This window comes from Wasmannia auropunctata, unplaced genomic scaffold, assembly GCF_000956235.1.
Source record: "Wasmannia auropunctata unplaced genomic scaffold, wasmannia.A_1.0 LD336101.1, whole genome shotgun sequence".
In the NCBI taxonomy this organism is placed as follows: domain Eukaryota; kingdom Metazoa; phylum Arthropoda; class Insecta; order Hymenoptera; family Formicidae; genus Wasmannia; species Wasmannia auropunctata.
This window is the reverse complement of record NW_012026789.1, coordinates 4488661-4502771: the sequence shown is the minus strand read 5'-3', so window position 1 is coordinate 4502771 and position 14111 is coordinate 4488661. Positions and strand designations below refer to the sequence as shown.

The 14111-nt window shown below is 38.1% G+C and overlaps 5 protein-coding genes across 5 annotated transcripts in view; 2 read left to right on the top strand and 3 right to left on the bottom strand.

The window, feature by feature from the left end:
* Nucleotides 1-2062: 2062 nt before the first annotated feature.
* LOC105459923 (trafficking protein particle complex subunit 12) lies at nucleotides 2063-4481 on the bottom strand. Its single transcript, XM_011706292.1, has 2 exons — nucleotides 4245-4481; nucleotides 2063-4159 (listed from the first exon to the last, which is right to left on the bottom strand). The coding sequence occupies exon 2, from the start codon at nucleotides 4097-4099 to the stop codon at nucleotides 2525-2527; it is 1575 nt and encodes a 524-aa protein (XP_011704594.1). The 5' UTR covers nucleotides 4100-4159; nucleotides 4245-4481; the 3' UTR covers nucleotides 2063-2524.
* A 91-nt stretch (nucleotides 4482-4572) lies between these two features.
* LOC105459915 (nucleoporin NDC1) lies at nucleotides 4573-7011 on the top strand. Its single transcript, XM_011706280.1, has one exon. The coding sequence runs from the start codon at nucleotides 4906-4908 to the stop codon at nucleotides 6625-6627; it is 1722 nt and encodes a 573-aa protein (XP_011704582.1). The 5' UTR covers nucleotides 4573-4905; the 3' UTR covers nucleotides 6628-7011.
* A 247-nt stretch (nucleotides 7012-7258) lies between these two features.
* LOC105459907 (WD repeat-containing protein 36) lies at nucleotides 7259-10522 on the bottom strand. The gene is made up of 3 exons (XM_011706270.1): nucleotides 8865-10522; nucleotides 8511-8788; nucleotides 7259-8133 (listed from the first exon to the last, which is right to left on the bottom strand). Exons 1-3 carry the CDS (start codon nucleotides 10396-10398, stop codon nucleotides 7276-7278), a joined length of 2670 nt encoding a protein of 889 aa, XP_011704572.1. The 5' UTR covers nucleotides 10399-10522; the 3' UTR covers nucleotides 7259-7275.
* A 1428-nt stretch (nucleotides 10523-11950) lies between these two features.
* LOC105459900 lies at nucleotides 11951-13262 on the bottom strand. Its single transcript, XM_011706256.1, has 3 exons — nucleotides 13011-13262; nucleotides 12666-12877; nucleotides 11951-12521 (listed from the first exon to the last, which is right to left on the bottom strand). Exons 1-3 carry the CDS (start codon nucleotides 13100-13102, stop codon nucleotides 12253-12255), a joined length of 573 nt encoding a protein of 190 aa, XP_011704558.1. The 5' UTR covers nucleotides 13103-13262; the 3' UTR covers nucleotides 11951-12252.
* A 436-nt stretch (nucleotides 13263-13698) lies between these two features.
* LOC105461332 (bifunctional coenzyme A synthase) overlaps nucleotides 13699-14111 on the top strand; it is a 3716-nt gene continuing 3303 nt past the window's right edge. The window contains exon 1 of the mRNA XM_011707831.1: nucleotides 13699-13764. Coding sequence (XP_011706133.1) covers nucleotides 13699-13764 — 66 coding nt within the window. The remainder of the gene's footprint in view (nucleotides 13765-14111) is intronic.

Here is a 14111-nt window from a genome sequence, read left to right as displayed (position 1 = left end):
GAGCATCAAAATTTCGCTAAACGTAATATTTTCCAGATAAATTTCCACTTATCTGAAAAATCAATTTATTTAAAACATGTTAAAGATCTCTCATAACTTTGAATATTTTTTCACAGATCGAGATAATTGTAAATTAAACTATCAAAGCATGCAACTAGAATTATTTACATACATAGCGAGAATTTAAATTTATGTCACTGTTATAAGATGAAAATCAATTATATGCAACGACATAAAAAATAATTACTAGTAGGGTATATATAAATATTCTCAAAAATTATTTTGGGTAATTATTTTAGCTTTATATTTTGGCTTTATATTTTTTGTAATAAATCAAATTATTATACTTACATTTATGTGCTTTATTTTTAAATTTAAAATAGAACAAACGACGCAAAATTGATTCAAGAATTCAATGAAACAATATTTAAGTGAAAAGCTTCTTTTATTTTTTTTAATTTATCACTATAATTTTTTCTGAAACACTTAACGTGAATTTAAAAAAATCATTCTGCATTTCTGTAAAAAATAATAAATTTTACTTATTTAAGTATTAAAATTTATTAATTTAAGTTATTAAAACTTATTTTCGAATAAAAGTAATAATCTTTGCCGATTCATAGTTACTGATATTCATGCATACGATATAACAATATTCTAATAAGACTAAATTGAAATTTTCAGCTCAATAAATATTAAATTTATTTCTTTATTTCTTATAAATTCAAATAAGAATATTTTCGTCCTCGATATTAATTGTGTATCTAAAAAAATCCGGCGGGAGGAAAGAAAGAGAGATATTTGAAGCGAGAAATCTTTCATCTTTTTCATGATCGAATTAATATCTTTATTGTTCCTTATAAGAAGGGACTAAAGTACTTGTATTAATCTAATGAAAAGACGGTCCTAATTCGATCGTCGGCAATGGGCATTCGAGATATAGTCACAAATTAACTAATATAAATTAATTAATTAATTAAATTAATATAAATAAATTAATAATATATATTTCGACACGCGGGGAGATTCTTGCGCTGCGCTCACTACGTCGTTAACTATTACGCGGCACTAACAATTCAAACGGGCCGAAACCGCCGTAAGGCATGGGACGACGGTGGGGAAAGAGAGGAAATAAAGAAAAATAATTGTATTGTGACACGAAGTTCCATCCATAATAAATAAATGAAAATATTATACAGTTAGGCCGACTTTTCCGCCAGTTCGTGCCTTTATTCTGCAGGGAGAAAGAGAGAGCGAGAGAGAATGCAGTTTCGGAATCCGATAATCTAACATGATAATGTGCTACGATGTAATCGCGCGATAATAAGAGAGAGAAAGAGAGTGAGTGAGTGAGTGAGAGAAAGAGAGAGAGAGAGAGAGAGAGAGAGAAAGCACGAAAGAGTAAACTAGCCAGTTTAAAGAATAAAGATAAGAAAAGTAAAATGATAGGAAAACGGGAAAACGAGGAAACAGTGAGAGAAACTGAAAGCATGGAAACCGGATGCGCAGAAAGAACGATCGAGAAGAAACTGCATACTATATAAACGCAAGAGCAAAAAGACATCGGATTATTGCATAATATATATTTTCGGAGAACGCTGCGACCCCCGTATTCTTTCGATTTAAAAAAAAAAACGTAATAAAAAAGCGGGGAAACTGACAAAACGGGGAAAGAGAAAAGACGTGCGCGCAAATCACACGTGTTTAGCGACGCGTGCGAGCGAGAGAGCAAAAAAAAGAAAGGAGAGAAATAGAGCGAGGGAGAGAGTGTGAGGTGGAGAGAAAACTATAGCAATTGTTGAACATTCGTTAAATTGTCCTCGTTTCACGATGTAATAAAGGCTATTTTACTTTGATCCCCGCTGTTGTGTTTCTTGTGCGATCGATGACCCTGGGAGGGAAATTCGGGATGCGCAATCACATATATATATATATGTATATATATATACTTTCTATAATCGATTACGGTACGAGGCAAAATACGTTTGTAGAACATAACGTAATAAATGGCCTATTATATATTGACATAACGTGAGAATAAAAAGCGAAAAAAGTTCAGAGCTTGTAAATAACAAAACATATTTTTATTCTTATTAATATCACATTTACATCTTCCCTGAGGCTTAACGCTTTGTGACCCGATCCCAAGTACACAGTTTCGAGTAGTTGCATTTAAAAACAGTAGCAAAAAATTTGTAATTTTTTTTTAGTCAAAATGCAGCGGTGGTTCCACTTTCAATATAAGAAAATTAAATCTTGAAAATAATAAAATTAAGTCCAGCTTAAATTTTTTTCTAATTTTGTAATAAAGTGGATTAATTTAACATTAATTCTAATAGAATCTATAATAAAGTTTTTTTTCTTTTTAAACAGTAACTGCGCTGAATCCTTTGATCTTAGTGTCTTTGTACACTTATTCATAAATTAAAGTACAACAATAACAATAACAATTATAATTTGTAAGAATAACGGGCTCGGATCGCAATGTGTTAACGTTAACAATGACAAATTCATGACTAATTCATTACATCGCTAGTTTTAGACATTGAATATCGGCCGCGTCGCCCTTGTATCTATTTAGCTGCCGCAATAGATGCAACTTGGGTTGCTTACAGTGTGTCGTATGCAGTTCGTACGACGTACACATGTTCAATAAGATCGGCTCTTGCAGACTCTTCAACGGATTTCTATTGACGACGCTCTCGAACAACCACACAGCCGCTTTCAGCTGACCGGTGTACAGCAAACACACTGCCATGTTATTAATCAACATTACGTTGGACGGATCCATCGACGACGCGGATTGGAAGCAGTTGTAGGCCTCTTGGAAGGCGTTCTGCGCGACCGCCATTAAACCGCTGTCCACCAGCTCCCTGACGCTCGTTGCCTTTTCCTCCTTGTTAACGCGAACAAGGAACTTCTCCGCCGCTGTAACGTCGCCGAGAAACAAATGTACCCTTCCTATGGCCGATCTTAAGATACCCAACTGCTCCACGGTCCAATCGGGCAACTTGCACAGATCCTCCAGTATCTCTATCGCGAGAATGTAATTTCTCATGCCGATAGCGCAATTGACGACGGATACCAGGACTCTAGATTTCCTGGCAGTCCACAGTTTCACGGCATCTTGCTGATCGGATTCGCTGATCTTTGCATGCGTCCCCTCGCCACTGAGACCAGCTTGGAAATTGGATACAATCTGATTGACGGTCGCCAATAGCTTGTACAAACTCTCCAATGCTTGCTTCGCTTTTCCGTAGTAAGATGGAATTTCCGCCAGCAGTAATCTGAACGCAAACGACGCCATGGAGCCTGGTCTGGTGCCGTACAGTTCCGGATAAAAGGTGAAATACATGTCGGGCTTGTCCAAATTTCCGAACGGCTTCGACTCGTTCTCCAACACGTCCATCTGCCGCAATTTGGCCAGCAGCGACAGTCTTGTATACCAGAGCTGCAGAGAATGGGGCGTGTGCTTGCTGGGCTGATTGATCTTGCCGTAGCCCTGAGCGTAGATAGCCAGCAGTCTGCCGGACAGATTGACCGCTGCTCGATAGCAACCGGCCTGTATCAGATTCCTCAGACCGCGCTCGTCCTGCGTCACGTCGGACGCCGTGAGCACGTTACGGTGGATGTTCTCGTCCTCGCCTAGGAAGTGGATAGATGCATTCTTGATCAAGTCAGGCATGTCGCCCTGCACAGCCAGGCCGGGCATAGTGAGATTCTCGCGGTCCAAGTGACTCGCGCCAGTCGCCGTGGTCGCGATGGAACGTAGTATCTTTCGCGTATGTTCCGACGGTATCCACACGTCTCTGTAAGCGTCGTTCAATGCGCTGTGCTCGACCCGATCGACCGCGGCGTCCAACAACGAGGTCGTGGATGTGCGCAGGGAATCCGCGTCGAAGGCGCTCGTCGACCCGCCATCGGACAGGGGATCGTAGTCGGAGGATCGGCTCACCGAGGGCGACTGCACGTCGAACAAACCAGGCTTTTGAAATGCGATGATTTCGTCGAAAATCGTGGGCGGGGCGCTGTTCAAGAAACGACTGACATCCACGCTGCTCTCCGTGTCCTTTGACTGGATAGCGTTATTTTCGGCCATCTCTCTCTCTCTTACAATTAGATTATCTTATTCTATAAGTGTTGGATGTGCATTTGCTATCTGGAATATAAATTAATAGTCTTTTGAGGATTATTGTTATTTTAATAAAAGATGTATTGGATTATGCTTCAGATAGATGTCAAACCTGAGATTTTCTTGTCTTCTGTTTATTCTACTTACAGACGCCTGTTCACTTTTTTCAATATTTCAGTTCTCGGAAAATTTTAAAAATTTCTATAGCGAATACCTCGCAACATCACGGGTTAAATCGTCGGAACTCTCTCAATGCCAATGACTATTGACAATGAGAGGTTATTCTCTAATTGAGGTTATCTACACCCATGACGTACGAAATACCCCTGTGACCTGTGAATACTTGTAGACTGGAGTTCAAGAAGAAAGAAGAGTACGATCAATCAAAATGGCGCGCTTTTCCCCTCCCAATTGATTCTCTATCTCACTGGTCGAAAAAAGTTACGTTACACTCCCTCTCGGTATTTCCTACCTCCGTGGTTATGGTATCTGAAAAACGGTAAATGGCGGGCAAAGTTGTGCTAGGTTACGACATTTGAAATAATTTGAAATCTTTCTGTTTGCTGGCCCGCAACGAATGACCGCAACGAGGATATAATCCTCGACGAAGCTCGCGGAAGCGGTGACGACCGACGTTACCCCCGCCGCGAGGAAACGCTTGAGGTACGCTCGTCGCGCGGAACTTGAACGAAGCGGATGGTGGAGATTTGAAGGTTAACTAACGCACGAGGGCTACCGGCGAAGGGATTAACCGGCTTCGACCGAGCGCGACGATGGAGGTGGACAAGAAGAGCTGCAGGGAGCTGCTGATACAGCGGATGACCTTGGCCGTCGTCACGAGTGTAACGTTGCAATTGTTCCTCGTCTGCTGCCGCGTCCTACTCGCGAATCTAAGCGTGGACTACGCGCGCTGGCTCGAGGAAACTTGGATCACCGTAATATCACCGTGGATGTGGGCTTACCTCATCGTTCTCGCCATGGTGACCATTCTGCAGAGTTACTTCTACAGTAAGAGCTATCTGCACCCTCCGCCGTACTACAGGAGCAGATTCGCCAAGTTGTGCATGACTCTCAGGATTCCAAACTTATTTCTGCGAGCGTTCTACGTTGTTATCGGCGGCGTTTTGGTCTGGTTGCACTTGTCGTTGAGGAGGGGAAGCTACAGCTCCTCGACCGCCGACTGCAGCATTGTATACGGAACATGCCTGGAAGAATATTACTTCCTGCTGTTCAGCGGTCTGTGGAGCGGACTGTACTTCCCGATCAAGACCGGCCATTCTGCTGAGAAGTACTTCCAGTTTCCCATCATACCGCAATCCAAATTTTTTCAACTGAGACAACGAATTTACACCATGCTTCCGACCTTGATGATCTCCTCCATGTGGTCGACTCTGTATTACATGGCCATTTATTATTTCATGGGGTCGTATTGCCGCGAAGCATTGTTACCTTTGATTCCCATGCAAATGGAAGTCAAGCCTCTGGACACTGTGTCTAGATTACTAAATCTGTCACTGATATTGCAACTGTGGCTTTATCAGTTTGTATTTATATTGATTACCAGCAACACGTACACGTTGTTCGATATATATCTGACCGAATGGACACCATTTAAATTTGGCTTGAGTGGTGCGTACACTCCTGACAGTTCAGAAATTACTCTTATCGACGTACTATCAATGGACAAAGTACCGATAATGCAGCACTTGGGTTACTTGGACCTGGTCACCTTAGCGCAAAAAGAGAAAATGAGAAGAGGTCTCTTGTTTACGCTCAGCCAGCCAGGCGGTCATCCGTACAATTGGAACTGCGTGGTGCAAAAGAGTACAAATCTTCTCAAGAAGTTCTCGTCGGACCTCAACGCGATATCGTCAAAATCTCAAGATCAAGCGCTCTGTTACACTACATTGACAGCGAGAGTCCCAGCGGTTCCGCAAAGCAAATATGTATATCATATGCGGAAATTAGTACCAGACGCAGCGCCAGTGTTAATAGCAGAAGCAGATGTGAAAGAAGCTCCTTACAGCGGTACATTCATTCAAAAGTTTATTAAGCAAAAAAAAGAAGCGTTTGTAGCATTCTTGTTTTCCAAGCCACTTATCAACTACATCTTCGGCGAACAAGATGACAATAAAATCCGTCATGCTTTACACAATGGACAACTGGTGATTTGGGCAGCTGAAGCTATCTCATCTTTGGCTGTCTTCTCGCTAAACGAAGATTCCTATGGTATTGTACAAAAAGATGTGCCAACCATCATCAACACTCTGTTGTCAGTGAAGCAGGCTCTGGACAAATTACAGAAGTCAGCTGTTCTAGCGAGAAAAATGCAAGCAGACGATAAATTGATTCGGGAGATTTTTACGTCTTTACGAAGTGCGGTCAAACGTAGTCTATATAGAATCGTTACAAACTTTGAACCATATATCAATGACTTGTCTCTTGAACTTCCAATAATAGAACAATTGCAGGGTTTTCTTAATTACAAGGAATAGTTTGTGAATATTGGTATTATCACAAAGTGTATACTTATGTGTGATGTAAATTTTGTATCTGCTGGAAAACTGCATTTTAGATTCATTGGATTGAAGAATTTTTTTTCATTGCATATGTTCAATGCATAAATGAGATGAAGATGCGTCAGATGTGAACAGGAGTTGCGGCAATGAAGAAGCGAAAAGACCCTGCGTCTCTGGCCGGTACGAAATATAATTGAAAGAGGAAAAATAACTTACTTGACTTTATGCAGGATTACATTTATGCATTGAACATATAAGTGTTGTACTTTACAAGAAAAAATAAAACAATGTGTTAAAAAAGGATGGTTAAAAATATCTGTATTAAAATATGAGATGTTTCAAACGTTTAAGTTTATTAATATAATTATATGTATAAAAATATATAGATGCAACACAGTAGAAATATATTTTTCATAAAGCACACTTTTGAATATTAATTTATAAGATACTTGTAGTAAACAGATATTTTTTTAAGTTTGAAGACTATATCTTCTATCGTTAATAATTTTTTTAATGATTAATTATATGTAAATCTTGAAAGTATGTAAAACACTTTTTATTTATTCTGTAGTGACTTTTTAATTATTAAATATTTACATGTGATATAAAAATAATTTGTCTATTTTACATTACAGTTTTCTTAAAACTTTGTACAACACTTAAATTATAAAATAATTTCTCTCGAAGTGTAAGCCAATTTCTCGTTTGCGCCTTTTGGACTTTCCGTAGATAATTTCGTAACGTATCGTTCTCCGAGATTGCTGTACCGTGCCACTTTAAGAACACCGCCAAATACGCTTGCGACAATTCGAAATCCGTCTGTTGGTCCATCATACAATGAAGCATCTTCATAAACTGCAGCAATGACAATTCGGCGGAACTCTCGTCCAAAGACAGTGATTGAATTTCGAAATCGATATTGCTAGGACCCATTGCCTTTAATTTCTCTATTACGTCCGAAAAATTGTTGGTAACTGATTGCAGACTCTTGTTGAACGAAGTGAGATTTTGTAAGGTCGGATGAACACGGGCAGTTTCGGTGTTTTCGTCAGTTTTAACGTCTGAAAAATCGAAACGCAGTTGCAACGACGGAATCGTAGGCAAGAAAAATGGCGCAGTCTCTGGAATTTTAGGCGCCTGTTTCGGCTTGTTTCTCCTTTTAATGATATCGATATCGAGTAAATTCTGCCATCTAGATTGAGCCACAGCGGACATAGTTATAAGATCACTGTCCAGCTGATCGGGAGATACGTAATCCGGCTCTGCGACGACGACATCGTCTTCATCTACTTTCTCGGCTTCTACGGAAGATCCAGGAAGTTCCACTTCGGGTATCATATCGTCTTTATTAATGGCCTTCAGCGACACATGCGAATAGAGCATACGATTTGACCATAAGAAGATTCCTACGTTACGTACATGCGCGGTTGCAAGAAATTCTGCCGTCGGCGAGAAATTTAAAGATATACAAGCTTCAGGAACCTGCAAATGTACAAAAGATTTATTAATCTAATATTGTCTAATATTAATTAAAAATATATTCTTTTTTAATAGTAAAAATCTAAAAAATATTTAGAGAAGCGAATGAAGGAATACAAAATAAATGATAGGACAAGATAATTTCAAATATATTATAATTCTGTACAAAATAACATTTTTTTATCTAAGAAGGTATTAAATTGCATGCAATGAAATGATTTATCAAATTTGAATCTCAAAAATTAGATTCAAATCTTATATTGTACAGATTTGTACTAGGTATGTTTGAAATTGTATCACCTCATCCCTAATCCACAATTTTTGCAAATCTATCTACTTCTTACATTTGTTTATTTATACGATTCTGAAATTAATCTTACCTGAAAGATATCTATTAAATGTGACGAAGGTATGTCCCAAGTCCGAATAGTACAGTCCATAGATGCTGTGATTAACCACCTAGAGTCAGGATTAAAACATGCATCAGTTATACGTCCCTCGTGTCCTTGAAAATGTCGAACTATTTTTCTGGTATCCAAATCCATTAACATAATATCGAAATTTTCTAAGGCTATAGCCACAAGCGAACTCTCATTGTGACAACGTATCCATTCGATTGATTCTTCCAATGTTAATATCGTTCTTGCTGTAAGTATACCTAAGAAATAAAAATCAGATTAAAATACAATGTATTTAGAAGAAAATATAATTTCTTATGGCGCAAGTATACATACCTTTTCTAGGTTTAAAATCCCAAAACTTAATTTTTGCATCCTTCCCAGCTGTAATAAGAGTTTGATTTAAGTCGTCAACCATGACGCCCTTAACAGGACCCTCGTGAGCGCCATTCTCGTTTCCATAAGATGCTCTGTGGATTCCCGATTGAATGTTAAATCTATCAACGTGACCCGTGTTGTAACCGATCACGACAAAGTTTCCACATCTTGTTAAACATAAGCTGGTTACGGTAGCATTATAATTGTTTTTAAATCTCTCAGGGAGTAACTTAAGGTCGCCCATCTTCTGAAGGTGAGACGACCACGTAGTCACCACGCCCAAACCGGAGTGAGCGGCTGCTATGTTACACCATTCCTTCTCCCGCGTTACCTCGGACGCAAGTTCAATTATTGGCGGCATTAACAGCGGATCGTCAACCGAATGACCCTTTTTTCTAGAGGCTTTCCTGTTGAACGAGGCTCTACCTAGGCTTTTATTCAGTATCTCCGTGACGGTGGAAAACAACCGGAGGGAAGAATCGCCGCCTGCGGTCAACAGATAATTACCGTCGTTTCCGTAAAATCGAACAATCGTCGGAGACTCGGCGTGACCTTCTCTGATCCTCAAGAGTCTACCCGCTCCGTCGGCCATATCAAATATCCATAGCTTTAGAGAATTGTCAGGCGAGGACGAAACTAATAACGGTTCGTTTGGTATGTATCTCAGACCTGTGACAGCGGCGTCGTGCGCACTACATAGCTGGCTCTCCACCATCCGCTGCTCTAAATTCCAGAATACTATCTGACCGCCTTGACTGCCCGTCGCCATGACAGGGTGACCGTCCGTACGAAAGCTGATGGATATCACTGGACCCCAGTCTTGCACAAGCTCGAAGAGGGTCTCGTCGTACTTAAGATTATGCAGAATAATGTGGCCGTTGTTCAAGCCTATAGCAGCCACGTCTATCGCGGGCGCTTGCTCCAATGCTGTCACGCTACTCTGCCACCCCTTGAACGTATAGACCATCTTCGTCAGTTTGATGTTCCACAGTTGTAGCTGACCCTGTTCGCTGCCCAGTAGAATCTTGTTCATATAGGTGTTCGGATGCAACAGCGTAGTTATCCTGAAGACGTTATTGCTAAAATTTAATTCTAGCAGTAAATTTTCATCTTTGATGTTCCAAACCCTGAGGGTGCTGTTCTCGTCGACGGAGAGCAAGTGCGCGCCGAACGGCAACAGAATGTGGACCGCACAATCGTGACCCTTGTAGGTATGCTTTAACTCGGTTCCCCTACGCCACGCGTAAATGTTGTTCGCACTAGCCGTGTACACGTGAAACGTGTCCGTCGCCAGGCAGGTGATATCGTCGGCGTGCGTACCCGAGACGCTCAGGAGAGTGAAGTGTTTACATCCGTAAGTGTGAAACGCCTTGCCTACGCATGTGACGACGAGATGTTCCTTTCTTCTGAGGATGTACCTCGTAACGAGAGGTACATGATTGCTGACGTAGCCGAGTGCTCGATTCCGCGCGAATATTCTACTCTGCACCATCGTGTATTACGAGAGAAAATCAAAGTGAATTCAACGGAGCTATACGTCGATCATGCTTCTCGTGGTGTAACGTGTAACCAAGGGCGCGACCATATTTGAAATCATAATTTATGCGATAATAAGATATATACGCGTTTTCAAGTAGGAGATACAGCACAGTATAAAGGTCCATCTACAATGAGAGTAGTAAGTCGTAAGCCGTAAGAAATTGACCAATCACAGTCGATTATTCTTCTTATATTCGAGTGAGATTGGGCAATTTCTTACGACTTACGACTTACTAATCTCATTGTAGAACGGACCTTAGGCCTATATACAATAGCCGTAAAAATTAACCAATCAAAGTCGAATACGAAAACAATAAGTCCCGAAATACAATAAATGTAGTAGCCGTAAGAAATTAACCAATTGTAATAGATTATTCTCTTCACATTCGATTGCAATTGGTCCATTTTTTACGGCTTAAGGCTTATTACATTTATTGTGTTTCGGGAGTTATTGGCTGCGTTCCGCAAAGCGTATCATGCGCATGATTTAACCTTTTATCTTTGTTTAACATTTAGTGAACAACAAGAATACATGGACATAGGAATCTAAGGGACAGAACACAAAGTCGTAAGGGCGAATTCACACCTTGACAGAAAAGCGGAAAACAGAAAAGCAGAAGCCAATCAGAACTCGCACTGGTAGCAAGAAAAGCAGAAAGCAAAAACTATTAACTATCAACGCGAGTTCTGATTTGCTTCTGCTTTTCTGTATTCCGCTTTTCTGTCAAGGTGTGAATTTGCCCTAACTTTGGCGAGGGAAGTGAAGCCGAAATGCGGGGGGAGAATCTTCCTAGTTTTTATTGGCTATGGTTATGCGCATGCTCAGTACCGCTTAACCTTCAAATGATTGACAGATTTCGCGAGCCATATATTAATTCATACATACATATTAATTCGAATTGAAAATAACTTGGTATTTGTTTGCAAAGGGTTAATGTATTTATATAAATAATGATTTTCAATATATTAAAAAATATACCTTTTATATATTTATATGCATATATATATTTATATTAATATTTTGCATTTATATTTATAGTAATATTAATATTAATTTTTATATAATGAAAATCATCATTCGATATAAAGGATATAATATTGTTGTATGTACATAATTGTTTTAATTATTAGTACATTAACTAGTATAATTAGTAATATACATATTAATACAAAAGTTACATTATAATATGGAACATTATACATTATATAATATTATACATTATAATACATAATCCATACTATACATTATAATATGGAACATTTTATCATAATTATTAATTAATTTAGCGGCCAACGCGCGCATATACTTATTGTACTTAAACCATGTAATGCGAGAATTTCATTTGCTCCATTACGTCGCATAATTCATCATTCTTTCGAAGTATACATTCGTATTGTATTTGTCGATAGTATCGAATACTTTGAAACTTATTGTAAAAATGCAAAAATAGATAAAAGAAATGTCAAATCCGTCTAGAATTTTTATTGTGCTCAAAACTCTGTCTAAAATTTTATTAATTTCATATTAATTTATTTAGTAAATTTTAAATTAAATTTTTGGCAATAAATTCTTTTTCAATTCGTTGTTTATAAACAGTGAATAACGAAACTTTTTTATATAATTAAATAATAAAGTTTTTTTTTAATTCTTTAGATTTTTAATTGAAGATTTACTTGTGTTCAAATATTTAATATTAAGTATTGACATCTATGTTCTTTTTCTATAGAATTTTTTTAAAAAAAAATGATTGACTTCGAAAATGAAATTTTTTACCAAATAAAGAAATAATATTGTAATTATGTACATTTAAAATGTTTGGGTTTCAGTTAATAATTGTTTTTCTTTTAATAAATTTAAAGCGTTTTTCAATGTAGCTATTTGATCATTGCGTCGACGTAAATTTTGTTGCAAATTTCGTACTTTTTTTGCATGTTCCACTTTCAGATATTCAATTCGTTGTCTGAATCTACAGTTTTCTGGTGAATCATAGATTCGCTTTGGTGATACCATTGTTGCTTTATCTTCTGTAGATGGTAATATCATTGTTGCTTTGTCTGCTTTTATTGAAGGTTGTGCTAAAAATATAATAACAATAATAATATAAGTAATGCAGTTTTCTAAAAGTAAAAGTTTCCAAAGAGTAAACATGCTCTAAATATGTACAATATATATATATATATAAATATCATACAATATCAAATATCAAATGTTTAACTTACAACATGCAACAAAAGGTTTTTGTTCTATAATATGTTTTTCTTCTATAAATGGAAATGCATTTGGCCTCAGTCGAATTAATCGTGGATTTGTTCTATCAAAAGATTCTTCTTTAAAATGAACAGAACAAATGCGTGCACTGGATGGAATAGATGTTTGATCAAGACCCAATATATCGATCCATAAATTGCGAGTAGTGTCATTTTTTGGAAAACTAAAAACAAAAATACAGTATTTAAAGAACTATTATAAAAATAGACTGATATTAAAGTTCTTTAAACTATCAATTAATATCAAATTTTAACTTAACCTATGTAACTTTCAGTTAATATGTAATTTAACCTTACCTATGAAATGAAACGTTTGGAATTTTCGGTTGTTTCTTCCAATTTTGGCTGTCTGATCGATTTTTACATTGCGGCACATAACACTGTACCATTTTTCATAATTTGGATATTATTTTTAACTATTGTTATGATTGTATACAAACTCTTTGATTATGACACTGATACGAGAACTTATATCATTGCGCTTGCGCAAACTAACAGCCAATCAAATTTAGGCGGAATTTATGTCGTCGCACCGTCCCGGAGTGGCTTTTCCCCCGCAACTTTATTCTCTGTCCCTTAAGTCGGTTCTACATTAGTTGCAAGCCGATGCAAGCTTGTTGCAACAGCCAATCCGAAGCATTCCAAAATGCAAGCTTCAGATTGGTTGTTGCAACAAGCTTGCGATCGGCTTGCAACTAATGTAGAACCGACTATACACATGATGCGCTTTGTGGAATGCAGCTAGCCATTCTCTTTACATTTGATTGCAATTTGTATATTTTTTACAGCTTAAGGCTTACACCTATTGCGTTTCGGAACTAACCAAGCTTGACACAGACTTCAAACTTCAACATTGAAGTTGTGCTAAATTGAAGTTCAGTGAATGCCAAGTAAGGATAAAATGATATATCATGCATAATAATGCTTAAATTGGAATACCTTTGGTTTACGAATGTGAATCTGTGAATCGTTGATCAATCAATCTATGGCTGATGAAGGATTTGTAGTTTACAATATGAATCTAACCCGCATCCATGATGTAAAAAGAAAGGTAAATCAATTTGAGAGAGATGTGCAGTAGCTAATATTTAGTTAACCAATTAGAATCCTGTCCAAAATGCAAAAAGCACTTATACACTTAGGGCTCCGCACACTGGAAATGCTTGCCGCGCGGCAAAATGCGACGCAATAGCCAATAAACAGCTCCTAAAGAAAGATGACATATCCATTGGCTATGTTGCATTTTGCCGCGCGGCAAGCATTTCCGCGTCCAGTGTGCAGGAGCCCTTAGGGCGAATTCACACCTTGACAGAAAAGCGGAAACAGAAAAGCAAAAGCCAATCAGAACTCGCGTTGGTAGTTAATAGTTTTTGCTTTCTGCTTTTCTTGCTACCAGTG

What these genes read in the sequence shown, in the direction of transcription:
- LOC105459900 (XM_011706256.1), bottom strand. Translation starts at nt 13,102, where the DNA reads ATGGTACAGTGTTATGTGCCGCAATGTAAAAATCGATCAGACAGCCAA. An exon ending in CCAAACGTTTCATTTCATAG is followed by an intron (nt 12,878 to 13,010) that starts GTAAGGTTAAAT and finishes TTTTGTTTTTAG; the next exon opens with TTTTCCAAAAAATGACACTA. An exon ending in AAAACCTTTTGTTGCATGTT is followed by an intron (nt 12,522 to 12,665) that starts GTAAGTTAAACA and finishes TTATATTTTTAG; the next exon opens with CACAACCTTCAATAAAAGCA.
- LOC105459923 (XM_011706292.1), bottom strand. Translation starts at nt 4,099, where the DNA reads ATGGCCGAAAATAACGCTATCCAGTCAAAGGACACGGAGAGCAGCGTG.
- LOC105459915 (XM_011706280.1), top strand. Translation starts at nt 4,906, where the DNA reads ATGGAGGTGGACAAGAAGAGCTGCAGGGAGCTGCTGATACAGCGGATG.
- LOC105459907 (XM_011706270.1), bottom strand. Translation starts at nt 10,398, where the DNA reads ATGGTGCAGAGTAGAATATTCGCGCGGAATCGAGCACTCGGCTACGTC. An exon ending in GGATTTTAAACCTAGAAAAG is followed by an intron (nt 8,789 to 8,864) that starts GTATGTATACTT and finishes TTTATTTCTTAG; the next exon opens with GTATACTTACAGCAAGAACG. An exon ending in ATTTAATAGATATCTTTCAG is followed by an intron (nt 8,134 to 8,510) that starts GTAAGATTAATT and finishes GTACATTTGCAG; the next exon opens with GTTCCTGAAGCTTGTATATC.